General features: G+C 38.5%; 1 protein-coding gene across 10 annotated transcripts in view; it reads left to right on the top strand.

Moving 5' to 3' along the window:
• Positions 1-26,873, top strand: part of COP1 (COP1 E3 ubiquitin ligase) — a 246,122-nt gene that overhangs the window by 28,374 nt on the left and 190,875 nt on the right. For 6 of the 10 annotated variants that reach the window (XM_070267732.1, XM_023640594.2, XM_023640597.2 and 3 more), the window contains exons 2-3: positions 14,205-14,264; positions 21,761-21,858. In XM_070267732.1, coding sequence (XP_070123833.1) covers positions 14,205-14,264; positions 21,761-21,858 — 158 coding nt within the window. Of the gene's footprint in view, positions 1-3,078; positions 3,143-14,204; positions 14,265-21,760; positions 21,859-26,873 lie in introns of all 10 variants that reach the window. The other 4 variants (XM_070267738.1, XM_070267737.1, XM_070267739.1 and 1 more) reach the window with 2 other exon arrangements.

Here is a 26,873-nt window from a genome sequence, read left to right as displayed (position 1 = left end):
TTCAGTTTCTGTGTTGATTACATCATATTCACCACCCAAATAATAATTACAATCCATCAGCATACACGTGTGCCCAATCACCCCTTTCACCTTCCTTCCTCCCCCCTTCCCCTCTGGTGATCACCAATTCAATCTCTATCATCTGTTTGTTTGTTGTTTTTTATCTTCTATTTATGAGTGAGATCATACGGTATTTGACTTTGTCCCTCGAATTTACTTTGCTTAGCATAATACCCTCAACATCCACCCATGTTGTCACAAACGGGCCAGATTTCATCCTTTTTTATGGCTGAGTAGTAGTCCATTGTGTATATATACCACATCTTCTTTATCCATTTGTGCCCTGGTGAACACCTAGGGTGCTTCCAAGTCTTGGATATTGTGAATAATGCTGCAGTGAACATAAGGGTGCATATATTTTTACACATTTGTGTTTTCATGTTCTTTGGAAAAATACCTAACAGTAGAATAGCTGGATCATATGGTAGTTCTATTCTTAATTTTTTGAAGAATCTCCATACTGTTTTCCATAGTGGCTACACTAGTTTACACTCCCACCAGCAGTGCAGAGAGTTCCCTTTTCTCCACATCCTCTCCAACACTTGTTATGTCCTGTCTTGTTAATTAGAGCCATTCTGACAGGTGTGAGGTGATACTGTAGTTTTGATTTGCATTTCCATGGTAATTATGATGTTGAATATCTTTTCACGTGCCTGTTGACCATCTGTATATCTTCTTTGGGGAAGTGTCTGTTCAGATCTTTTGCCCATGTTTTAATTGGGTTGTTAGTTTTTTTGTTGTTGAGATATATGAGTTCTTTATATATTTTGGATATTAAACCCTAATCAGTTATATGATTTGCAGATATCTTCTCCCAATTGTTAGGTTCTCTTTTTGTTTTGTTTTTGATTTCCCTTGCTATGCAGAAGCTTTTTAGTTTGATATAGTCCCATTTGTTTATTTTTTTCTGTTGTTTCCCTTTCCTGGTCAGACATGATACTTGAAAATATGCTGCTAAGACTAGTGTCAAAGAGCATACTGCCTATGTTTTCTTTTAGAAGTTTAGTGGTCTTACGTTTAAGTCTTTAGTCTGTTTTGAGTTACTTTTTGTGTATGGTGTAAGATAATGGGCTACTTTCATTCTTTTACATGTGGCTGTCCAGTTTTCCCAACACCATTTATTGAAGAGACTTTCCTTTCTCAATTGTATGTTCTTGACTCCCTTGTTGAAAATTAGCTGTCCATTGATGTATGGGTTTACTTCTGGGCTCTCAATTCTGTTCCATTGATCTGTGTGTCTGTTTTTGTGCCAGTACCATGCTGTTTTGGTTACTATAGCTTTGTAGTATATTTTGAAATCAAGGAGTATGATACCTCCAGCTTTGTTCTTTTTTCTCAGGATTCTTTTGGCTATTCGGGGTCTTTTGTTGTTTCATGTAAATTTTGGAATTCTTTGTTCTATTTCTGTGAAAAATGTTGTTGGAACTTTGGTAGGGATTGCATTGAATCTGTAGATTCCTTTAGTAAGTATGGATATTTCAACTATGTTAATTCTTCCAATCCAAGAGCATGGAATATCTTTCTGTTTCTTTGTGTCTCCTATTTCTTTGCACAATGTTTTATAGTTTTCAGTGTGCAGGTCCTTCACCTCTTTGGTTGAGTTTATTCCTAGGTATTTTATTCTTTTTGTTGCAATTGTAAATGGGATTGTATTCTTAATTTCTCTTTCTGCTACTTTGTTGTTAGTGTATAGAAACACAACTGGTTTTTGTATGTTGATTTTGTACCCTGCAACTTTACTATAGTTGTTGATTATTTCTATTAGTTGTCTGATGGATTCTTTAGTTTTCTATGTATAAAATTATGTTATCTGCAAACAGCAAGAGTCTCACTTCCTCATTTCCTATTTGGATTCCTTTTATTCCTTTTTCTTGCCTAATTGCTCTGGCCAAACCGTCCAGTACAATGTTGAATAAGAGTGGTGAGAATGGGCACCCTTGTCTTCTTTCTATTCTCAGAGGGATGGCATTCATTTTTTGCCCATTGAGTATGACGTTGGCTGTGGGTTTGTCATTTATGGCCTTTATTATGTTGAGGTACTGTCCTTCTATACCAATTTTTAAAAGAATTTTTATCATAAATGGATGTTGGATCCTGTCAAATGCTGTCTCTGCATTTATTGAGATGATCGTGTGATTTTTATTCCTCGTTTTGTTAAATGCTGTCTCTGCATTTATTGAGATGATCGTGTGATTTTTATTCCTCGTTTTGTTAATGTGGTGTATCGCATTGATTGATTTGTGGATGTTGAACCAACCCTGTGTCCCTGGTATATATCCCACTTGATCATGGAGTGTATGATCCTTTTGATATATTGCTGTATTCGGGTTGCCAATATTTTGTTGAGGAGTTTTGTATCTCTGTTCATCAGCGATTTTGGCCTATAGTTTTCCTTTTTGCATTGTCCTTCTCGGGCTTTGGTATCAGGGTGATATTGGTCTCGTAGAATGTGTTAGAAAAGTGTTCCATCTTCCCCAATTTTTTTGGAATAGTTTGAGAAGCATAGGTATTAAATCTTCTTTGAATGTTTGGCAGAATTCTCCAGGGAGGCCGTCTGGTCCTGGACTTTTATTTTTTGGGAGGTTTTTAATTACTGTCTCGATTTCTTTACTTGTTATCTATTTCTTCTTCATTCAGCTTTGGGAGTTTGTAAGTGTCTAAGAATTTATCCACTTCTTGTAGATAGTCCAGTTTGTTAACATATAGCTTTTCATAGTATTCTGTTAGAATCTTTTGTTTTTCTGTGGTAGCCATTGTAATTTCTCCTCTTTCATTTCTGATTTTATTTATTTGAACTTTTTCTCTTTCTTCATGAGTCTGGGTAAGGGTTTGTCAGTTTTGTTTATCTTCTCAAAGAAACAGCTGTTTGTTTCACTGATCCTTTTTACTGTCGTTTTTGTTTCAGTTTCATTGAAGCTGATTTTTATTATTTCACTCCTCCTGCTGACTTTGTTCTTCTTTTTCTCATTCTGTTAGGTGTAGTTTGAGAATGCTTATTTGGGATTTTCTTGTTTGTAGGCCTGCGTTGTGATGAAGTTCCCTCTTAGGACCACTTTTGCTGTTTCCCATATGAGTTGGTATGGTATGTTTTCATTTTCATTTGTCTCCAGATATTTTTTGGTTTCTCCTTTAATTTCTTCAATGATCTGTTGGTTGTTCAGTAGCATGTTTTTGTTTTTTTGAGGAAGATTAGTCCTGAGCTAACTGCTGCCAATCCTCCTCTTTTTGCTGAGGAAGACTGGCCCTGAGCTAACATCCATGCCCATGTTCCTCTACTTTATATGTGGGACGCCTACCACAGCATGGCTTTTGCCAAGCGGTGCCATGTCCACACCCAGGATCCGAACCAGTGAATCCTGGGCCGCCGAGAAGTGGAATGTGCAAATGTAGCCGCTGCGCTACCGGGCTTGCCCCTCAGTAGCATGTTTAGTCTCCACATCTTTGTCTCTTTCTTAGCTTTTTTCTTGTAGTTAATTTCTAGTTTCATAGCATTGTGGTCGGAAAAGATGCTTGTTATTATTTCAATCTTGTTAAATTTATTGAGGCTTACCTTGTTTCCCAGCATATCGTCTATCCTTGAGTATGTTTCATGCATACTTGAGAAGAATGTGTACTCTGTTTTTGGATGGAGTGTTCTGTATATATCTATTAAGTCCATCTGGTCTAGTTTTCATTTAATTCCGCTGTTTCCTTATTGGTTTTCTGTCTGGATGATCTGTCCATAGATGTAAGTGGTGTGTTGAGGTCCCGTACTATTATTGTATCATTGTTAATAATTGTAAATAACTCCTTTTAGGTTTGTTAATAGTTACTTTATGTACTTTGGTGCTTCTGTGTGGGGTGCATAGATATTTATATAAGTGTTATGTCTCCTTGGTGGAGTGTCCCTTTTATCATTATATACTGCTCTTTTTCTCTTTTTACCTGTTTTATCTTGAAGTCTACTTTGTCTGATATAAGTATGGCAACACCTGCTTTCTTTTGTTTGCCATTAGCTTGGAGTATTGTCTTCTATCCCTCCACTCTGTGCCTCTGTTTGTGTTTAGAGCTGAGGTGTGTTTCCTGGAGGCAACTTTCCTGGAGCTTTTCTCTCCATTTTGCTTCTCTTCTTCCTCTTGACTACCTATAATCCTTATGTTGCATTTCCTAACTGAATTGGATCTTTCTTGGAGAATTTCTTCATTTCTTTTTAGTCTTAGTTCATCCTCCTCATCTGTCTGAAGCATTTCTGTATTTCTGTCCTCAGTATTGCGGATGCATTCCTCCATAATATCAGCTTTATTGTTCAGGGAATCCATATTCTTGTTTATCTCTCATTGTGTTTTTCATCTCCACTATTTCTGATTGGCTCTTCTTTATAGTTTCAGTTGGTTTTGTGAAGCAGCTCCTGAAGTTTATTGAACTTCTATCTGTATGTTCTTGCAACTTGTTGAGTTTTTTTATGGTAGCTATTTTGAATTCTCTGTCACTTAGATTATAGATATCTGTGTCTTTAGGATTAATTTATGGGTAATTGTCATTTTCTTTCTCTTCTGGAGATTTAATATAGTTTTTCATTCTGCTAAACATCTTGGATTTGTGCTTCCACATTGTGGTAGTATTTGATTGCTGCTTCCACCTCCCGCCACTGGGTGGGGGTCAAGAGCTGCATATTCTGAACCTGCCACAATCCGTGGCACAGCTCCCAGCTGCAGAAATGGGTTACCAGGCTAGGGGGAGGGGCACTTTCTTTTCCCTGTCCAATCTTGGGGACTTTTTGCTCTGCCCTCACTATCTGCTCTCCTGGAGCATTAGCTTGATGAAGACTCCCTTGCAATAGCTAGTGACCTCTGTGTAGGGCTTTCTTTCCCCTGGGCTGTGAGGGACCTCAGAGGGCAGTGATGTTCCCACGGAGGGCTGTCCGCCTCCCTTCTTTCCTCTCGAAGCTATGTGCAGTCTCTTGGTTGCTGTCCTTCAGGAGGAAGAGAAGATTTCTCTTACCTCATTCCACATTCTCAGTTGGGGGGGTGCTCTTGGACCTCTGCCTTCTGATGTATGGCTGCATGGGTCTGTCAGACATCTTTTGTGTTGTGTGGATGTCCCCTGTTGGAATGTGAATGTCCTTTTTCTTGTATCTTATAGGGGAGAATTTATGGGGAGAGCTCACTCCTCTATGATGCTCACATTACTCTGTTCAGTAGCATCTTGTTTAATCTCCACATTTTAGTGGCCTTTCCCATTTTCTTCCTGAGGTCGATTTCTAGTTTCATACTGTTGTGGTCAGAAAAGATGCTTAGTATTATTTCATTCTTCTTAAATTTATTGAGACTTGTTTTGTGGCCTAATATGTGATCTGTCCTGGAGAATGTTCCATGTGAGTTTGAAAAAAAAGGCATATTCTGCAGTTTTTGGATGGAGTGTTTTGTATATATCTACGCAGTCTATCTGGTCTAATGTATCATTTAAGGCCAATGTTTCCTTATTGATCTTCTGTTTGGATGATCTATCCATTGGTGTAAGTAAGGTGTTAAAGTCTCCTACTATTATCATATGCTGTTTGTTTTTCCTTTTATGTCTGTTTATGATTGCTTTGTATATTTAGGTGCTCTAATGTTGGGTGCATAGATATTTACGAGTGTTATAGCCTCTTGTTGGACTGTTCCTTTTATCATTATGTAGTACCTTTCTTTCTCTCCTACTACAACTTTTGTTTCAAAAAATGTCATTTAGTCTGATATAAGTATTGCTACCCTCGCTTTGTTTTCTTTGCCGTTTGCATGGAATATCTTTTTCCATCACTTACTTTCAGTTTTTGAGCATCTTTAGGTCTGAAGTGTGTCTCTTGTGTCCAGCATATGGATGCGTTTTTGTTTCTTTTACACTCGTCCACCCTATGCCTTTTGACTGGAGATTTATTTCATTTTTTTCTGATAATTTTCTTATACCTATTTGTGGTCTGCTCCATTTTTTTTTTCTTTTGAGGATGACTAGCCCTGAGCTAACATCTGCTGCCAATCCTCCTCTTTTTGCTGAAGAAGACTGTCCCTGAGCTAACATCCGTGCCCATATTCCTCTATTTTTCGTGTGGGACACCAACTACAGCATGGCTTGCCAAGTGGTGCCGTGTCCACACCCGGGATCTGAACCGGTGAATCCAGATCCACTGAAGCAGAGTGTGCACACTTAACCACTGCACCACTGGGCTGGCCCCTATGGTGTTTTCTTTTCCACTTAAATACGTCCCTTTAGCATTTCTTGTGAGGCTGGTTTCTTGGTGATAAACTCCTTTAGTTTTTTCTGTTCTGGGAAACTTTTGATCTCTCCTTCCCTTCTGAGTGGTAGCCTTGCTGGGTAGAGTATTTTCGGCTGTAGATTTTTTTCCTTTCAGCACTTTAGATATATCATACCACTCCCTTCCAGCCTGTGAGGTTTCTACTGAGAAGTCAGCTGATAGCCTTACTGGGTTTCCTTTGTGTGTAACTTGTTGCCTTTCTCTTGTGGCTTTTAGGATTTTCTGTTTATCTTTAATTCTTGACATTTTAATTAAAATGTTTCTTGGTGTGAACTTCTGGGTTTATCTTGTTTGGTGCTCTCTTGCTTCCTGTACATGGATGATGTTCTCTTCCTTAAGTTAAGAACGTTTTCAGCTGTTATTTCTTCAAACAGATTCTCTGTCCCTTTGTTCTCTCTTTTCCTGAACACCAATAATATCAGTGTTAGCATGCTTGATGTTGTCCCAGAGGCCCTTAGACTGTACTTGTACTTTTTAATCCTTTTTTCTTCTATCTGTTCAGTTTTGGTGATTTTCTCTAGTTTTTCCTCCAGCTCACTGGTCTGTTCTTCTGTATCATCGGCTCTGCTATTGAGTTCCTCTAGTGAATTTTCCATTTCCAGTATTATATTCTTCACTTCTGATTTGTTCTTTCTTATGTTTGCCAATTCTTTTTTGATGTTCTCACAGAGTTCATCCATTCTTCTCCCAAGATCAGTGAGCACCCTCATGACTATTGGCTTATACTGTTTTTCAGGTAGATTGTTTATCTCTTTGTTTTGCTTATTTCTTTTTTCGTGTTTTGTCCTGTTCCTTTACTTGGAATGTATTCCTTTGCCTCCTCATTTTGCCTCTTTCTCTGTACTTATATCTATGTATTGGGTAGATCAGCTATGTATCCCAATCTTGGAGAGGTGGCCTTATGTAAGGGATGTCTTATGAGGCCCAGCAGTGTTCTTCCCTCTCGTCACCAGTTCCAAATGTTCCAGGAGTGTCCCTGTGTTGGCTGTGTGTATATTTCTGTTGTGGCAGGGTTGCTCTTGCTGCAGGTGCCTGGGGAGGCTAGGCTGTCCCCTTGGCTGGCTGTTTGTAATGCTCAGCTGCATGTGGCTGCTGTGAACCAGTTGCTTTATCGGGTATGGGAAGCCCCAGCACTTTTGGCCTCATTGCACATTTCTGTTGCATTTTTTCTGTTACGTAAGTAAGTCTTCAACGTGGCTGGTTGCTAGGCTCAGGGGCTTAGAGTTGGTGTAGGCCCCAGGCCTGTAAGGCTGTGGTTAGCTCTCTCAGGATTGCAGCTGTGTGGGGCTGGCGTCAGGCACAGGACCACCCAGTTGTTTCAGGCTTTGGGAGGTCAGGCCAATCCCCTGTGTGACTCTTTGAGTAGTACAAGTCTGCTGTAGCTGACAAGCCCCACTGCCCACAGCACCAGACACCCTGTCAACCTAGTCCTACCCCCTGCCTGCGCCCTGACCCAGACCCAGACGTTTCACTGCAGAAGCCCCACACACTCCACCAATGCAGGCCCTCTCCTTCCCCACAGAATCTTCTGCCCTGCAGAGGTTCCAGGTACCCCACCTCTTTGGGCACACAAGTTGCCCCTTCGCTTGCAGTTGGTTGGGGCTAGTCCCTAGGGTGGGCTCCCAGCCCTAGCTGAACTGGATTAAATCAGTGCTCTAGTAGGTGGGGTAGACCCTTGGGCTGACAGGTCAGGGGAAGAACTCCAATTGCATCTGCCAGTATCTGTGACAGCAAGCCCATACTAGGTCAGAGTGATTGCTGCTGCTAATGTCTCAGTCCCTTGAGAGGTCTCACCTCTTACCAAGATGCACCCAAAGCCTGTCAAGTGAGTCTCTGTTTACCAAAGGACTGTGTGTCTTTCTTTTTGGTGATTTTAGGTTACTTTCTGAAATTGCTGAATTTGCTTGTGGGCCCTTTAAGAGCAGGCTTTTCTTTCCTCTTATGTCTGATAGGTTTTCTGGGAGCATTCCCTGTTGTAGTTAATAACTAGCAAGGCCAGATATAATGACAGTCTTCTTTGTTGTGCTGAGTCCAGAAGCTGCTTATTGTGGTAATGCTCCCCAGCTCAGGTCCCGCACTCCTCCAGAGAGGGCTGTGTACCTTAAGATTGCTTCCAGCTGGCTGTGAAGCACCATGGCTTGAAGGTACCTTTTTTCTCTCCAGAAGGGAATTTTTGCCTCTTTCACCTCAGTCAGCACTGTCCTTTGTTGTCAGCGTTTTTATTAGCCAGTTTTCATTTCTCTTTCCAGGGGTAATTGTCCCAAGAATTGTTGTAAACTTCTCATGTCCGTGGGAGGAGGTGAGTTCAGAGTGTGCTTACACTGCCATCTTGAGACCGTCCTCCCTTTTTTAAAGAGAAACTAATAGTGATAGAGCTCTATTTGAAATAAACTTACTGTCAGTTCTACTTTTGAAGTCAAAATCCCTGATTCATTTTTGTCTCATAACCAACATCTGATTCATAGCAAACCAAAGCTGTACCTTCAAATCATATCTATAATCTGATGATTATCACCAACCCAACTGCTACCACCCTAATTTAATCCAACAACATTTCTCACCTGGGTTATTATATAATAGCTTCTATCTTTACCTTGTTTTTTGTTTCCTTTTAGTTTCTTCTTTTAGTCTCCTTTCAACATATAAGGTAGAATGATCTGGTTCACTACTTTATGAAATCATGTCACTTCTCTGTTCCAAATCCTTCAATGAGTGCCCGTTTTATTCACTGTAAAAGTCAAAGTCCTTAACATGATTTTAAAGGGTTTTTTTGATATGGCCCCTTAATATATCTGTGGCCTCGTCTTCTACTATTTTCCCACTTGCTTATCCTCCTTTATATTGACCACCTTGCTAATCTTTGAACACTGCAGATATACTCCTACCTCAGGACCTTTGTACTTGCTCTTACTGCTGAGTTGCTGTTCCCCCAGATTTCTGTGTAGAACATTTCCCTACTACCTTGAAGTAGTTACTCAACTGTCTTCTCATTGAGGCTTCTCTGACTTCCCTGTCTAACCCAATCCAACACTTCTTATCTCCCTTCCCTGCTTAATTTTTTCCCCTTCTCCTTTATCACTATCCAACCTTACTATATAATGTCTTTCTTATTTGTCTTGTATTGTCTGTCTTTTCACTAGATTCTAGAAGCATGAAGGGGTTTTTGTTTGTTTTATTCACTTTTCTGTCCTTGGTGTCTAGAACAGTGTCTTGTGTGTAGTCAGTACCTAGTATATGATTTGTTGAATGTATGAATGTTTAAAGAAATTTTCTGAGAGACTATTGATAAGTACTCACAGTTGATTCATTCTGGGTGCTAGGGTCAACCCTAAAATGTCATTGGTGGCTCTGAACTGAGAGATCAGTCAGTTTAGACATTTTGCATCTTGCTTCTAAGCTTCATTTAATGCAGCGTAAAACAGAGATGCGATGGTATTGTTATTAAACTGATAAACATATTTACTCTGGAAACAGAAAGATCTCTTTCCCCAAATCTTAAAAATGCTTTATTTGAGGTAGCGTTTAAAAGGTTGGTGTGTTGGGGCCAGTCCCGTGGCTGAGTGGTTGGGTTCGCGTGCTCCGCTTCGGCGGCCCAGGGTTTCACCAGTTCGGATCCTGGGCGCAGACATGGCACCACTCATTGAGCCATGCTGGAGTGGTGTCCTGCACCCCACAACTGGAGGGACCTACAACTAAAGAAGTACAACTCGGTACTGGGGGGCTTTGGGGAGAAAAAGAAAAAGAAAATCTTTAAAAGGTTGTTGTGTTAACAGAAGACTTTTTGTGGAAGACAATTTGGATGTTTGCTGTTGTCCATGTAAAAATTAAGTTTCAGAAATTAATCAGTATTGGTACTTCAGAGTTTCGTCCAAGGAGTTTTTTTTAAATCAAAATAATATATGTAGTAATTAAGATTGTGTGGTATTGGCAAAACAATAGACAGATCAGTATTACACAATAGAGAGCCCAGAAATAGACCTACATAGATATAGTCAACTGATCTTTGACAAAGGAGCAAAAGTGATGGAGAGAGGATAATCTTTTCAACAAATGGTGCTGGAACAATTGGACACCCCCATGCAACAAAATGAATCTAGACACAGACCTTATACTGTTCACCAAAATTAACTCAAAGTGTATCACATACCTAAATGTAAAATGCAAAACTATGCACACTCCTAGAAGATAACTTAGGGAAAATCTAGATAACCTTCAGTTTGGTAATGACTTTTTAGAAATTTACTCAAAATGTATCACACACCAAAATGTAAAATGCAAAACTATAAAACTCCTAGAAGGTAGCATAGGGGAAATCTAAATAACCTTGAGTTTGGTAATGACTTTTTACATATAACACTGCTGGCCTGATATTTGAAAGGATCAATAAACAGAACTTCTTTAAAATTAAAAATTTCTACTCTTCATGAGACACTGTCAAGAGAATAAGATAAGCCACAGATTTGGAGAAAATATTTGCAAAAGGTGTATCTCATAAAGGAATTTTATCTAAAACATACCAAGAACTCTTAAAACTCAACAATAAGAAAACAACCCAATTAAAAAAACGGACAAAATACCTCAACAGACACCTTACCAAAGAAAATATACAGATAGCAAATGTGCATGTGATAAGATGCTGCATATCATATGTCATCAGGGAAATGCACATCACTGTATACCTATTAGAAAGGCTAAAATCAAGATCACTGACAACACCAAATGCTAAGGAGGATGTGGAGCAACAGGAGCTCTCTTTTTGTTGGTTGGGATGAATAATGGTACAGCCACTTTGGAAGACAGTTTAGTGGTTTCTGTAAAAGTTAAACCTACTCTTACCATACCATTCAGTGATTGCACTCCTTGGTATTTACCCAAAGGAGTTGAAAACTTCTGTCCACACAAAAACCTGCACATGGATGTTCGTATCAGCTTTGTTCACACTTTACAAATACTGGAAGCACCCAAGTTGTCCTTTAGTAGATAAGTGGATACATAAACTGTGGTACATCCAGACAATGGAATACAATTCAATACTAAAAACAAATGAGCTATCAAGCCATGAAAAGACATGGAGGAACCTTAAATGCATATTACTAAGTGGAAGAAGCCAATCTGAAAAGCTTATGTATTATATGAGCCCAACTATATGACTTTTAGGAAAAGACAAAACTGTGGAAACCAGAAAAGATCAGTAGTTGTGAATAAGGGGAGAGAGATGAATAGGCAGAGCACATAGGATTCTTAGGGTAGTGAAAATAATCTGAATGATATTATAAAGATAGATGTGTGTCATTATACATTTCTTCAAACCCATAGAACGTACAACACCAAGAGTGAACCCTAAGGTAAACTACGGACTTTGGGTGATTATGATGTGTCAATGTGGGTTCATCCTTGGTTAAAAAAAGTGTACCATTCTGGTGAGTGATGTTGATAATAGGGGAGGCTGTGCACGTGTCGGGGCAGGGGATATATGGGCAATCTCTGTACTTTCTTTTCAATTTTGTTGTAACCCTAAAACTGCTCTAGATAAATAGAGTGTTAAAAAAGGGGGAGTGCCTAATAAATGTTGCTCCACTCAGGGTTCTGAGCCTTAAGATATCTGCCTGGGCACCCAGTGTCCAACTGTGCTTGTGAAATAAAATCTGTCCATCCCAGATCTGCTCTTCGTCATCGTTCAGCCGCAGAGGAGCTTGCACAGCTCATCCACATGCAGGAGGCAGCCTGAGAGCTTCCTCCTTAACACCATCAAGCAGGAGCAAGATGGACTTTGTTTCAGAAGAAAAATTACTGAATCCCCACGTTTAGGAGACTTCTCTTCTCAGTCTAGCAGAGTGAAGGCTAGCAAAACCAACACAGTCTAAGCCTACACACTATACGTGGCGAAGCTGAGCTTGTGCTACGTTAAGCTTTTATAACTTTTTTTTTTGTTGTTTTTTTGTTTTTTTTGGAGGAAGATTAGCCCTGAGCTAACTACTGCCAGTCCTCCTCTTTTTGCTGAGGAAGCCTGGCTCTGAGCTAACATCCGTGCCCATCTTCCTCTAGTTTATACGTGGGACACCTACCACAGCATGGCTGCCAAGCAGTGCCATGTCCGCACCCGGGATCCGAACCAGCGAACCCCGGGCCGCCGAGAAGCGGAACGTGCGAACTTAACGGCTGCACCACCGGGCCGGCCCCAGATTTTATAACGTTTTTATAGCCTCACATTCTAAGATGGTATTTATGCCCAGGAAGTTTTTCTTGAAGGAGTGGGTGAATTTTCATTTACAGTTTGTGTCGTGTATCGCCAATAAAGAGTTGATTTGTATGCCAGTAACAGAAAACTTGATAAATACTGACTTAAGCAAGTGAGGATTTACTTTTCTCATGTAATGTGAAGTCCAGAGATAGGCAGTCCATGGCTGATGCAACTGCTCAAAGGATGTCATCATCAAAAGCTATCTTCCTAGCTTATGGTTTTTGTCTTTATGGTCACAAGATGGCTGTTGTATCTCTGGAGACTTCAGTGTTTGGAAGGAAGAAGAGGGAAAGATAAAGGGAAGTCTCTTTTTACGAGGTTTTGCATTTTTCTGGTAGACAGTGCCCTCTCAGAGATTGCTCACTACATTTTGTTGGCCAGAACTGTCATAGTTGGTATGACTTGGTATTTAACTTACAGTATCTGGAAGTAGTATAGAGTAGTGGTTAAGAGCATGGACCTGAGGGACCAGCCCGGTGGCATAGCAGTTAAGTTCGTGTGTTCTGCTTTGGTCGCCCTGGGTTCACTGGTTCGGATCCCGGGCGCGGACCTATGCGCTGCTTATCAAGCCATGTGACAGGTGTCTCACATGTAACGTAGAGGTTGATGGGCACAGATGTCAGCTCAGGGCCAGTTTTCCTCAGCAAAACGAAAAGGATTGGCAGCAGATGTTAGCTGAGGGCTAATCTTCCTCAAAAACATGATAAACTCATTTTTTAAAAACAAGAATGTGGACCTGAGTTTGAAAATTGGCTGTGTTATTTCCTAGCTATGTAATTTTAATACCTCTTGTGCTTCAATTTCTCAACTATAAAATGGGTCTAGTAATAGGTACCTACCAACACTTTGTTGTTGAAAGGATTAAATGAGTTAATATTTGTTAGTGCTATTTTAAGTATTAGCTATTATTACCATTTTCATTATCTAGAACTATTGAAATTAGAATTGTAAATTTATCACACAAGAAATTAATTTTCTTTGATATAGGAAATAAAAGAAAGCATTTAGATTAGCAGATCTGGGCAGGTGCTTTTGAGTGCAAGGATGATTGAAGAAGATGGTAGAACTTTCTTAGGGACTCTCCTGATTGCCTTGTACTATTAAAAATTATGGGTGAGGGGGCCGGCCCAGTGGCACAGCAATTAAGTGTACACGTTCCTCTTCGGCGGCCCAGGGTTCCCTGGTTCGGATCCTGGGTGCAGACATGGCACCGCTTGGCAGGCCATGCTGTGGTAGGCGTCTCACATATAAAGTGGAGGAAGATGGGCATGGATGTTAACTCAGGGCCAGTCTTCCTCAGCAAAAAGAGGAGGATTGGCTGCAGTTAGCTCAGGGCTAATCTTCCTCAAAAAAAAAATTATGAGTGAGTTAAAGTATTAGGGCCATTTTAACTTATCCATTTAATTCATCTTAGAGCTTGATGGGCCTTACATCTTGAACAGATTGGCATTTTACTAGCAATCCTCTAATGTTCATTCAGCTCAATAGAAATTCCATCTCTCATTGATAGAATGTTTGAAGACTTAGCTATGTATTGAAACATAATTTTGTTGGTGGTGTTATTGGCCTTTTTCAGTTTGTAATTACTTTACTTAAAAAAAATGTATCAATTTTTTTCTATTTTCTTTTTAGCCCTATCTGCTTTGATATGATTGAGGAAGCATACATGACGAAATGTGGCCACAGCTTTTGGTAAGATGACTTTGTTTTAGCGAAATTGTCTTTTGGCAGTTTTTAACTTGTGTGTAAATGGAGCCTGTAAGAAGTTAGTTTTTTAAGTAATTTTGGTCATCTTTTAATCATATTATTTCTTTGACATATCCTTACAGGTTCAGCAGCTCAAGGCAGTTAGCACATGGTTGGTGCATAATTTCTGTGAAATACTTAGATTTACCATTGGCTTTACAGATGGATTTTAAAATTTTCGCGTTTGTTAATTGTTAAAGAGCTTTGACTGCTGTTTTAGAAAATTGAGGGGTTGCTGGGCCATCAGGACAAAGCACGTAGTCCCTGCGAAGCACTGTTAACTCACTTGTGGGGCTAGATGTGAGGCCCAGTAAAGCAGGCTAGAAAGTCATTGGGAAAGGATATAGAGGATTAAAGATTGTGTGTTCTCTTCTTTAACACATTCTCAGTTATATGTCACATTAATCTGTATATTATAAAGGTGTTTTAGTTGTGGTAAAATACACATAACGTAAAATTTACCATCTTAACCATTTTTACCATCTTAACCATTTTTAATTTAGGTAGTGTTAAGTATGTTCACATTGTTGTGCAATCAATCTCCAGAACTTTTTCATTTTACAAAACAAACTCTATATCCATTAGACAACAGCTCTCCATTTTCTCCTCCCCGAAGTCAGTCATCATTCTACTTTCTGTTTCTGTGAATTTGACTACTCTGGATAACCTCATATAGGTGGAATCAAATGGTGTATGTCATTTTGTGACTGGCTTATTTCACTTAACATAATGTCCTCCAGATTTATCCACGTTGTAGCATGTGTCAAAATCTCTTTCCTGGGGCCGGCCCCATGGCAGAGTGCTTAAGTTCGCGTGGCTCTGCTTCAGCAGCCCAGGGTTTCACAGGTTCAGATCCTGGGCGCTGACATGGCACCGCTCATCAGGCCATGCTGAGGTGGTGTCCCACATAGCACAACCAGAAGGACCTACAACTAAAAATATATACAACTATGTATTGGGGGGGCTCTGGGGAGAAGAAGGAAAAATAAAATCTTAAAAAAAATTTTCTTTCCTTTTTAAGGCTAAATAATATTCCCTTGCGTGTATGTATTTTGTCCATTCATCGGTTGATGGACACTTGTGTTGCTTTTACCTCTTAACTATTGTTAATGGTGCTGCTTTGAACATTGGTATATAAATAAATCTTCTTGAGACCTTGCTTTCAGTTCTTTTTTTTTTGAGGAAGATTAGCCCTGAGCTAACATCTGCTGCCAATCCTCCTCTTTTTTGCTGAGGAAGACTGGCCCTGAGCTAACATCCGTGCCCATCTTCCTCTACTTTATATGTGGGATGCTTTCCACAGCATGGCATGCAAGTGGTGCCATGTCCACAGCCGGGATCCGAACCGGGGAACCCCGGGCCGCTGAAGCGGGACGTGCACACTTAAGCACTGCGCCACCAGGCTGGCCCCGTTTTCAGTTCTTTTGGCTGTATATCCAGAAGCAGAATTGCTGGATCAAGTGGTAATTCTCTGTTTAACGTTTTGAGGAACCTCCATACTGTTTTCCATGGCTGCAGTTACTATCTTACATTCCCACCAACAGTGCACAAGGGTTCTTATTTTTCTAAATCCTCGCCAACACTTATTTTCTGTTTTATTTTTAATAGTAGCCATCCTAATGAGTAAGTAATCTGTCTATGTTTAATTCTTTTTGTTTGTTCATTTACTTATTTTTTGATTGAGATGGTATATTCTGCTTGCAATCAATCATCTTCATAAATTATTGTTGGTATATTATTTTAATCTTAGTATTTCTATTGTGTTCTAATAGTCCTTATATTCTAATTCTTGTTGGAGTAAGACCCATAATTTTATACAGAAGTTGAATAGTTGAAGATGCTGTCTAGTAGGTTGATATCCATTAATTAGGAAGAGTACTAGGTGTTAATCAGCAGTCTGTAAGTACTTTAGTTTGATTTGGAGCGTGATGCTTCATTGATAGGTATATCCAATCTGCTAGTCATTTAAAAAAGAAGTTTAGATTAAAAATAGCTTTCTTAGCTTGCATCATCTATGTTCTTTATTAAAATAAAAGTTATTAAAGTGATAAGAGCGGTATGTATACTCTTGGCTGCAAAAGCAACTTTTATTGTAACAGAAAGATGTAGTGTGAAATGTAAATGTCTTCCTTCCCTTAGCCTTTCTTGTCCACCTCCTCAAAGGTTCTTACTGGTGAGGAATGATTGTGTATTCCTTTAGAATCTTTCTGCTGGTGTTTTAAAAAAGGCCATCTTGCCTGGTATATCATTGCATTGAGATTATTACGGTTCATGAATCACTTTCTGCTGTGTATTGCTACTGAAACTTCGGTCATGTGGGTCTTTGTTTTAGGCTGTTGCGTGCATGCTCTTGTTCTTTTCAGGCTGATTGTTTAGCAGTAGTGTTCTCTTTGGTCCTTAATTGATCCAGCACCTTAGCATTCCGTAGGAAACCATGTACTTCTCTTAGACACTTTGGATTTTGATCACTCTGAAAAATTGAGTGATTTAGAGTAGGTTTTCTCAACCTTGGTGGTATTGACATATTAGACCACATAATTCTTTGTTGTAGGTGACTATCCTGGATGTTGTAGATTGTTTAGCAGTTTCTCTTGCCTCTACCCAGGAGCAACTCCTCTCCTCCCAATTGTGACAACCAAAAATTTCTCCAGGTATTGCCAGGTATCCCTTAGGGGACAAAATTGCCCTCAGTTGAGAACTACGATATAGATACAGAGCTAAAAGAGCAAGCTCTTGAAGTTGGTAGACTAGAATTCTAGTTCTGGTTCTAAAACTTTACCTTGTCTGGTCACTCAACCTCTCCTGCTGCTGCACTTTACCCTGTCCTCCCATCCTCTTCCTGCTGCTTCATCTCCTTTTCTTTCACAGATTCAGAGGTGTTGAAATGTGAAACATTATAAAGTGAGGTTTTAATTTTTCCTAACTGCCTCTAACTTATATATTCTAACATATATTCACTGTGGCATTTAAAAAAGGCACTGAAGAGTCTATGTTATGAAGTGTGATAAATTACTGATTGCCTTTACAACTAGACAGGCCTGGCCTTTTCAGTGAGTCCTATAATCTTAATGATATGTCTTCAGGTCATTGTTGGAAAGCCACATTGATTTCTTAAATACTTTTTTTTTCTTCAAATAAAAATAGTTTAAGCTTAGATCGTTGTTACAATTCATGTTATCATGTTACACCCGAGGTGAATTTGTTTTCAAATACCTACCAGAGAGCAGATTTTGGTAGGATAGGGACTATAATGTTCGCAGGAGCTAATAAACCTGGAGGCTGGCAGTCCCATTGTCAGGCTTGCTAAACTGAGAAAGCATTTTTGCACTTTTATTTAAAGCAAAAGCTCATAATTATTTACCCTATCCTAACATGTGAAGCCTCTGGAATTTCATTCATTAACAATAGCCTGTTGAATCAACTCTTTGCTAATTTGTACCCTGGCTGATAATCTGGAGCCAAACAGTATACCACTTCGAAGCTCCATCCAAATTATCAACACAATCAAATTGGACCACATCAACTGTTTATCCTTTGTCCCACTTATAAATGGTGAGTCTTTTCTGATAACAAGTTGGAGACAATATAGCAGGAACTTCTTTTACTTTATTCATTCCCATTTGGCAGTCAGCCTGCTATTGGCTGTAGTCTAACTGAAACTTAATGAGATAGCAAAAAATCTAGCTTCTGTATCATATAGAGAGAAGGTTTGCTCTTTTCTTTTTGCCCCTTTGCTGCCTCCAGCTTGTCCCCTGCTCTTTGCTTCTCAGACCTCATGTTTACCAAGCCCTGATTTACTATTTAGCTTTAATTATAAATTAATTCTAATTAACAGGGTCCCTCAGCATTGTCGTCTCCCAGCATACCTGTGAGCATATGTGACACCCAGCATATCAGCCTGGGTGTCAGCTTGCTTTTTGGGACTTTTGGCTAAATCCATCATCTTGCACTTTGCTATTAGTCTTTATAGCTGTTTATTATATGTGACCACTGGTATTGATTTGTCCTTGCTGTTCTTATTATGATCCCTTCTTTTTTTGAGAATTTTCTGGTTATTTACAGTTTTCTGTCTATATATACTCATCCCTGTTTGCACAGACAGAAGAAGATATTTCTGTTTTGTAGGCGAGTATATACTTAATAGAAGAAACAGAGCAGCCATATACATCTGTAGAGAAATGTTCATATTTTCTTATAGTTATACACTTAGTAGAGGACACAGGCACACGTTTATGTCAGCACACTCTGGTACTGAATAATTTTTTTAAGATTTGCAGTGTGATTAGCTATTGAAAACTTCTCAAGTGGACCCAAGATATATATCCCTCTTAGCTCTTTATGCCCTCCTATTTTGGTCACTAGTGTAGGCGCTTATCCTTCTTTTGGAATCCAAAGCATGGTGTCTGGGCTGGTGTTGGTCACGTAGATTAGATGAATGAGAAGAGTTAATGCGGTAAGGAATGTCAAGATTTTCCAATAGCATTTTATATGACCCAGAGGGCAGCAGAAGTATGTTTCTTTTTTGCTTATATCTGTTTTTTTCCACGCATTCAGCATTTATTGAGTTCGAACACTGTAGCAGAATATTGTGTTGGACATTGAGGGTACAGAGATGAGTAAAACAAATAAATCTCTGCTTTTAGTGAGCAAGTAGAAGAGGGGCTGACAGTCATGTGTACAGAAAAGTACAAAATACGAGAGTTACTGTTTCTCAAACTGGGGTAGGTCCACCCTGGGGTGGTAGTGAGGTAGTAGATGCTTTAAGATAAACTTGATGCATCTTGTTGTCACTTTAGTTTTACTCAGCAGAGTGTAATTTGATAGGTTTTAATTTTATAGTATAGATTGATGGATATTATCAAGTGCATTGCAGAAAGTCACTCGAACTTTTGTTGCTGAGGGCAGTTCCTTTTGGCTACATCCCAGAGTATTTTTTCTGCTAGGAAAGGATGATGTGGAAGTAGGCCTACTGACAAAGGATATGATTAGGATGCTGAAGAAAGGAGAGGATGATGTCCTACTAGATTCTGCGATAACTTCTTATATTGACCAACTTTTTCTCTGGCTGAACAACTTAGCTTGTTCTTATTGTCATATTATTTGCTCATTTTCCAACTACCATTTCTTTACAAAGTCAGTTGCTGAAATTTGAAATGTCCTTCTTCTGTTTATATGTCAACCTGTCTCCCATCTTTAATAACCTTTCCAAATTCTCTCCTTCATGACTTGCTTTAGTTGGACTTGCAGATTTTTTTAAGGGTTAAATCTTGTCATGTGGGAATATTTTCTGGTATTAACTCATTTCCTTTTTTTGTAAGCAGACTATAAATGTTTCCATGTTTGGGCTCTTAATCTGTTGTATTTGCATATCTACTTTATGCTTCTCCCTTGCAATAAAAATGAAAACAAAAACATTTAGTCTGTTATTTCCTCCATTGAAATTTTCGTGTAGGAAATTTCCTGTCAGATATGGAGCTTGTCTTCTGGTAATATCGTGATCCTAGCATTGTCGTAGTTGCAAGAGGTGATGATACTGTTTCTGGAACACTGTGCAAGTCATTTGTTCAATATATATTTGAGTATTATGTGCTAGGCATTTACTCTGATCTTTAGGCCCCTATGCTATGCTAAAGACCACTGCTACATTGATTCTCTATAATGTCCTCCTTTTTGCTTATCTTAAAAAGTGACAAATGTGAGATGAGATAGTAGTTGGTAACCAGAACAGAGAAACTTGGTGGACTTAGGTTTTGTTTTGATAAGGTGGAGGGAAGTGGGAAGATATAAAAATCAGCTTCAGTTTATAAAGCAAAGTAAATTTGTTATAATTTGGATACAGAATGAAAGAGGTGCCATCTTTTTAGAAATCATCTTTATAAATCCCCCTTGTAATTTCTTAGAAATAATTCTTTTTCTGATTGTTGGGGGCAATACATGTTTACTATAGAAACTTAACAGACATGTACAAAAAAATAGTTTCCCATAATTATGTGACTTAAAGACATATACTGTTAATATTATGGTGAATATCTTTTTTGTTTTATTTTAAATGTACACATACATAACTTTTTAAGGCAGAAATGGCAATATGCTGTATCCACTGTGTTAGAGATTGTCATTTTTATTCAGTAATAGTGATATAGTGATTTTTTTCGTAATGTCAATTTGATATTTCTCTGTGGTTTAGTTGAACAATGTTTAAAAAGTTTTTTATTGTAAGACACAATTGGAAAAAGTCAAACATTACAGAAATATATAAGAAAAATTTCTTGCAATCATATTTCTCCAGCTATAGCTATTAATAGTTATTACATTATTTTTTATGACAGATAGTGATGTTGTAATATGATTTTTTTTGGCTGTTTACATTGCATTGGATTGATGTTTATTTAGTCAATTTCCTAGTGTTTTGGTTGCTTCTAATTTATGTTGTATTTATAGATAACATTGAATTGAACACCTTTCTACATATGTATCTCTGCTTATTTCCTTAGGTTAAATTCCTAGAATTAAAATCACTGTGTAAAAGGGGATGCACAGACTTAAGGTTTTCTGTTTAACTTGCCTTCTAGAAAAGTTGTGGCAGTTAACGTTTCCTGCAGCAGTGCATCAGATTGTTCATATTCACACGTATGCTCCTGAACTCTGGCAGTGTTTTCTTTCCTTTTTCTATTCTGATTGGTAAAAACTAGTATATAGTTTTAAGTCAATTTTTCCTCTTAGTGAAAGTGATGATTTTCTCATGCTTATTGACTAATTTTTGTCCTGTTAATTTTTCTGTTTTTCTCTTAGTTTCTTTTTTTATTTGAATAAGCTCTTTTTTTCTGTTAAGGATATCAACACTCCAAGAACAAGAATAGTCTGTTTGCTTAACTAAATCATAGGCATTTACTTTTCTTGGTGCTATTATATACTATTTTAATTGCATAAACTTAAAAGTACTTTCAAAAAAATTTTAATTAATTAACTTTTTAGATTTTTAAAAAATTTTTTCCTTTTTCTCCCCAAAGCCGCCTGGTACATAGTTGTGTATTTTTAGTTGTGGGTCCTTCTAGTTGCGTCATGTGGGATGCCGCCTCAGCATGGCTTGATGAGTGGTGCCATGTCCACGCCCAGGATTTGAACCGGTGAAACCCTGGGCCCACGAAGCAGAGCTTGTGAACTTAACCACTCGGCCATGGGGCCAGCCCCTAAAAATTTTGTATTGAGTAGACTTGCTGTTCAAGTTTGTTTTTAAGTAACTTTTGTATACTATTATCTAATAAATGCCCGTTGTATCTTCTTTATGATGTAAAAATATTAAGCTAAAATAAATTTGATAATTGTTAGATTACTTATGTTTAAAATGAAGAATAGAAGACTAATAGGCATTATTTTGTGACCAGCTTATTAATCTTTCACTGATTTAATCAAACTTATTTTATTTTTTTCTCTGCTGATAGCTACAAGTGTATTCATCAGAGTTTGGAGGATAATAATAGATGTCCCAAGTGTAACTATGTTGTGGATAATATTGACCATCTGTATCCTAATTTCTTGGGTGAGTCTTTGGAATGATTTTTAATTTTTTTAAATATTCTATCCCCAAAAGTGTATGCTGTCACTAATTTTTTCAGAAAACATAGCTTTGAGGTAAGCAAGTCTCTTTCTCCTCCCCACCAGGGTGCTTTTCTTAATCGTCCTTGGGTTGTGACATAGATCTCATACCTTATGTTGTTAGTATCATATCATTATTTTTAAGGTGCATAAAAAAAGTTGACGACACAACTCTTAGATTCTTACACAGATGGCTGGACAGAATATGAGGCCGAAGGAGAGTGCTAGAGGTCTAGAATATTTCTTTATACAGTGTTGTACATTCCTGCTGTTTCTGCCTCTGGGTCAGAAGTGAGAAGCAATGGAGGAAAGAGTTAATGGAGAGGGAGAAGGGGGGAAAAACCTTGGGTATGAGGATTCCTGGAAAGGGGAAGGAGAGTCTGTGACCTAGGGATGCTATTGAAATGTTAGAACGAGGTAAGGAAGACATGGATATAGAACTATTCAGAGAGGATTGGTAACTGGAGAAGAGACACGCAAATGGGGAATCTTTAAGGTAAATGATTGGAAGTAATATGTAGTCAGAGACCAATTGTGAGTATCTAAAAGTTCTACAAGTTGAAAAGCCTAAGATACTGTGGGAAATTTTTAGTCTGATTTTTTAGGAATGAAGATTAATTTTCCAAAGATTAATTTTCAGATATGGGGGTAGTTGTGAAGTAGGGCAGTGTTGAATATGTATATCAAAAAAGTTAATTCCTCATTCTAAAGAATAACATACTCAGAGTTAGGGTGTGATGTCTATTTGTATATTAGATCTGACCTGCCAGAGCTTCTCTTGCAATTTGATTTTGCTTAGCTCAAATGGTGGTTTATAATAAATCATGAATTTGAAACTTTTCAGCTTTCCTTTTTACCTCTGCTCTAAAATTACATTAGCTACGATCCTTTTACCTCTTTCACTCTTCACTTCAATCCAGTATCTTTTCATGAAGGGAAATCAGATTGCCTAGCAGAAAGGAACTCTGAAGGAAACATTTTGAAGATTTTCTATTGGAATACCAAGTTCTTCTAGGTAGATAAAGTTTTATGGCCATCTTGGAGAGGGAACTTAGGAAAAGAAGAAATATTGAGTGATACGCTACTCTGCAGGATTGGACTTCATGGGCTGGGTTAGATAAAAGGGAAGTCAAAGCCCTGCAAAGCAGAATCCTTTGTCAGTGTTTGTACCTGAACTTGCAAACCTGGATTCACTGATGCTGCTGTGTGGCCTCTGGAATTATTTTTCTGTCAGTTGTCGTAACTTTAGAAAACTGCTTCTTCTTTTGGAATAGTTAAATACAGAAAGGAACCTAATGTTTTGAAGATTTTGGTATTTACTAAATTTTTCAGGTGATATTCCTTAATGAGTCCATAAGTTAGAAATTCTACTATATGAATTTCTAATTAGTGAGAGAAGGAGAGCACTATAACTAGTATGGAAGGAATTTAAAAATATAGTACTATTTAAGTTGGAAAGTGATTTCATATATTATATATTCTGAAATATATATATCTAGTGAATAAGGAAGTCACAATTACTAATTTTCTAAGCTAGAAATTATCTTTTTGGTGATCTCGTCTTTAACCTTCTCTTTTCATGGATAAAAATTAATGTTTTGAGTAATTGGAGTGTAAGTATTTTATGCCGTTATTTGAAGCCTTTTAATTATAGTGCAGCTTCCAATATGATTATATATGTCAGCCCATGGAAATAACATTTCATCCTGATGTATCTATTTTTGTTTTTCTGCCTGTCACACATTCCAGTCTTTGCCTTTGTACAGTGATGGTCAAATCCTAGGTTTCCACAGTAGGAAGACAGGGATTATGTCTCCAGTGCACTCAGGATGCCACTGGGATCTCTTTCTTTCTTTCTTTTTAATAGATTGGTACCTGAGCTAAAATCTGTTGCCAATCTTATTTTTTTCCCTTCTTCTCCCCAAAACCCCCCAGTACATAGTTGTATATTCTAGTTGCAGGTGCTTCTAGTTGTGCTATGTGGGATGCCACCTCAGCATGGCCTGATGAGTGGTGCTAGATCCACACCCAGGATCCAAACCGACGAAACCCTGGACAGCTGAAGTGGAACATGTGAACTTAACCACTTGGCCAGGGGGCCTGCCCCAGCACCCTTCACTTTTAATGCTGTACATTTATCTGAGTCATGGGTAGAGGACTGGGCTACACATTTTCTATAGCAGTGGTCTTCAAATCTTTTTGCTTGGGTTACCCGTATAAAAATTCTGAAAAATGATGTACTTCCTTATACATTGATGCCACATTTTAAATTAGCATCCAGAATTTTTCCTTATAAGATTAAGTGATTGTAAAGGATGTAATTTTAGGAGTATTGTAAATATGGTTATTTAAAAATAAAACTTTTAGAGTCTGGCCCCATGGTCTGGTGCTTTAAGTTCTGCGTGCTCTGCTTTGATGGCCCTGATTTGTGACTTCAGATCTTGGTGCGGACCTACTCCACTCATCAGCCATACAGTGGAGGCATCCCACGTGCAAAACAGAGGAAGATTGACACAGCTGTTAGCTCAGGGCTAATCTTCCTCAAGCAAATAAAAGAGAGGAAGATTGGCAATGGATCTTAGCTCAGGGCAAATTTTCCTCACCAATAAAAATAAAATAAAAATAAAATAAAATAAAATAAAATGCATTTAAAGGGGCTGGCCCCGTGGCCAAGTGGTTTAAGTTTGCGTGCTCCACTGCAGGCGGCCCAGTGTTTCATTGGTTCGAATCCTGGGCGTGGACATGGCAGTGCTCATCAAGCCATGCTGAGGCAGCGTCCCACATGCTACAACTAGAAGGACCTACAGCGAAGAATATACAACTGTGTACTGGGAGGCTTTGGGGAGAAAAAGGAAAAAAATAAAATCTTTAAAAAATAAATGCATTTAAAAATAAAACTTTTTGGGGCCAACCTGTGGGCCGAGTGGCTAAGTTCGTGTGCTCTGCTTTGGCGGCCTAGGGTTTCACCTGTTTGAATCCTCGGTGCAGACCTATCACCACTCATCAGGCCATGCAGAGGCGGCATCCCACCGCCCTCATCCCCCTGCAGTTCTCTCCCCGACTCCTGCCAAGGCTTGCTCTCTAGCTCTCCCTATCCCTTTATGGCATGAGACCTCTCTCCAGCTGCCTCTGTCTCTCTCTAGGAGTCTCTTTTCTAGCTTTCTCTTTATATAATATTTGTAAATTGAAATAAAAATCTCCCTAATGAATGACCCTCTTACTCTTTAATGTAAAGGACAGCATGCATGCAGAGTCTAAAATCTGTGTTTTAAAAAAAGTACCTAATGCATGTAACATCCTTACTACTGCCAGGCATTGTCTTATGTGCTTGACATATGTTAAGTCATTTAATTCTCAGCCCTATGAGTTGAGTACTCTTGTTGTCATCCTCCTTCGTCAGGCGAAGAAACTAAGGCACAGAGAAGTTGAGTAATTTGCATAAAGTTATACAGCCAGTAAGTGGCGGAATTGGGATTAGGTCCTAAGCAGTCTAACTCAAGAGTATGTGTTTTTACTATACTATCCTGCATTTAAAAAGACAGTTACTAGAATGGAATCTTTAGCAGTAAAAATGCATTGTTTGTTCTTAGTACTATGGCTGTTATAAGGATCTAGAGAATTATAATTATGGATATGGAATATCTTTCAGATTCAGTGGTATAAGAGATTTCTCAGAATGCAGTGTGGTATACACATGTATAAAGTGTTACAATTATTTGTGACAATTTTTATGTAAATAGTTAATTCGGTAACTGAAACATTAAACTCTTATTCACATACTCCTCTTTATTCCCGCTATGTTATTTCAAGCTCTTTTCCTTTATCTTTCCCAGATTATAGTAATAACTTTGCTTATGAGATACGTACCAGGCTTTTCAGAATCAGGCTCTGTTTCCAGCCCTAGTTCTTAGCCCCTCTTAATCATTAACAAAATCACTGACCCTGTATTTCAGTCAGGTTGATTTTAAAACATCTTATCTCTTGCTGTTTTATGACTTAACGCCCCCCCCCCCCGCACCCCCATCTGAATTATTTTCCGCTTCTCTTTCTGTTTAGTGAATCTATATGCCTGTTATGGTCCAATTCTAATGTCACCTTCTATGCGAAGCTTGCTCGTTAACATTTTGATAACAACACAAAGGTCTTGTGTTTCTTGTAAATCTATTTCAGTGATGTTACTGATTATCATGTTACGTTACTACTGTATCATATGTATTTGTCTTCCTACTCTGAGTTGCTTGAGTCTTGGATTGAGCCTTTCTTAGTTTGAGTCTTGTCTTTGAAGCTTAGATCCCTAGTGTGGGCATGGTACCTCTCTGGTTTGTTTGCAAATATTTATGGTTGGATTGTGATATATAGTGGAAAATATTAAATAGTTGGGTTTGTCCCAACTCTGTCTTGTGTTATATGTCACCACAAGTAAGTTCCTTCATGTCTAAAGTGGGGAGAATAATCCGTACCATAATGTTTATAAACTAAAGTGCCTACCTACCCTAGTGCTCGTTTCCCTTTTCTTTATCAGGTTTTTTTTTTTTTTTTTTTTTTTGGTATCATTTGGCTATTAAAGACAAAAATCCAATTAAAAGTGGCTTAAACATTAAGGAAACTGTATTGAATCACACAAAAAGAATTTCTACAACTAGTTAATTCATTGGTTCAGTGATACTGAACAACTTCAGCAAGTTCTTTCCATCTTTCTGTTCCTCCATCCTCAGGATATGCATTGGTGCTTTGGCTAGCTACCCTCAAGCTTGCAAAGTGGCTCTAATCACTTCCAGATATCATCCGTTACTGAAGGCATAGAAGAAAGTTGTTTTCCTCCTATCCTCTTCTTTCTGAAAGACAGCACACCTCTCATTGATCAAAACTAGGTCACAGGGGCTAGCCCCGTGGTGCAGCTGTTAAGTACGCATGTTCTGCTTCGGCGGCCCGGGGTTCACCAGTTCGGGTCCTGGGTGC

This window comes from Equus caballus, chromosome 5, assembly GCF_041296265.1.
Source record: "Equus caballus isolate H_3958 breed thoroughbred chromosome 5, TB-T2T, whole genome shotgun sequence".
NCBI lineage: Eukaryota > Metazoa > Chordata > Mammalia > Perissodactyla > Equidae > Equus > Equus caballus.
This window is presented reverse-complemented; position numbering and strand designations above follow the sequence as displayed.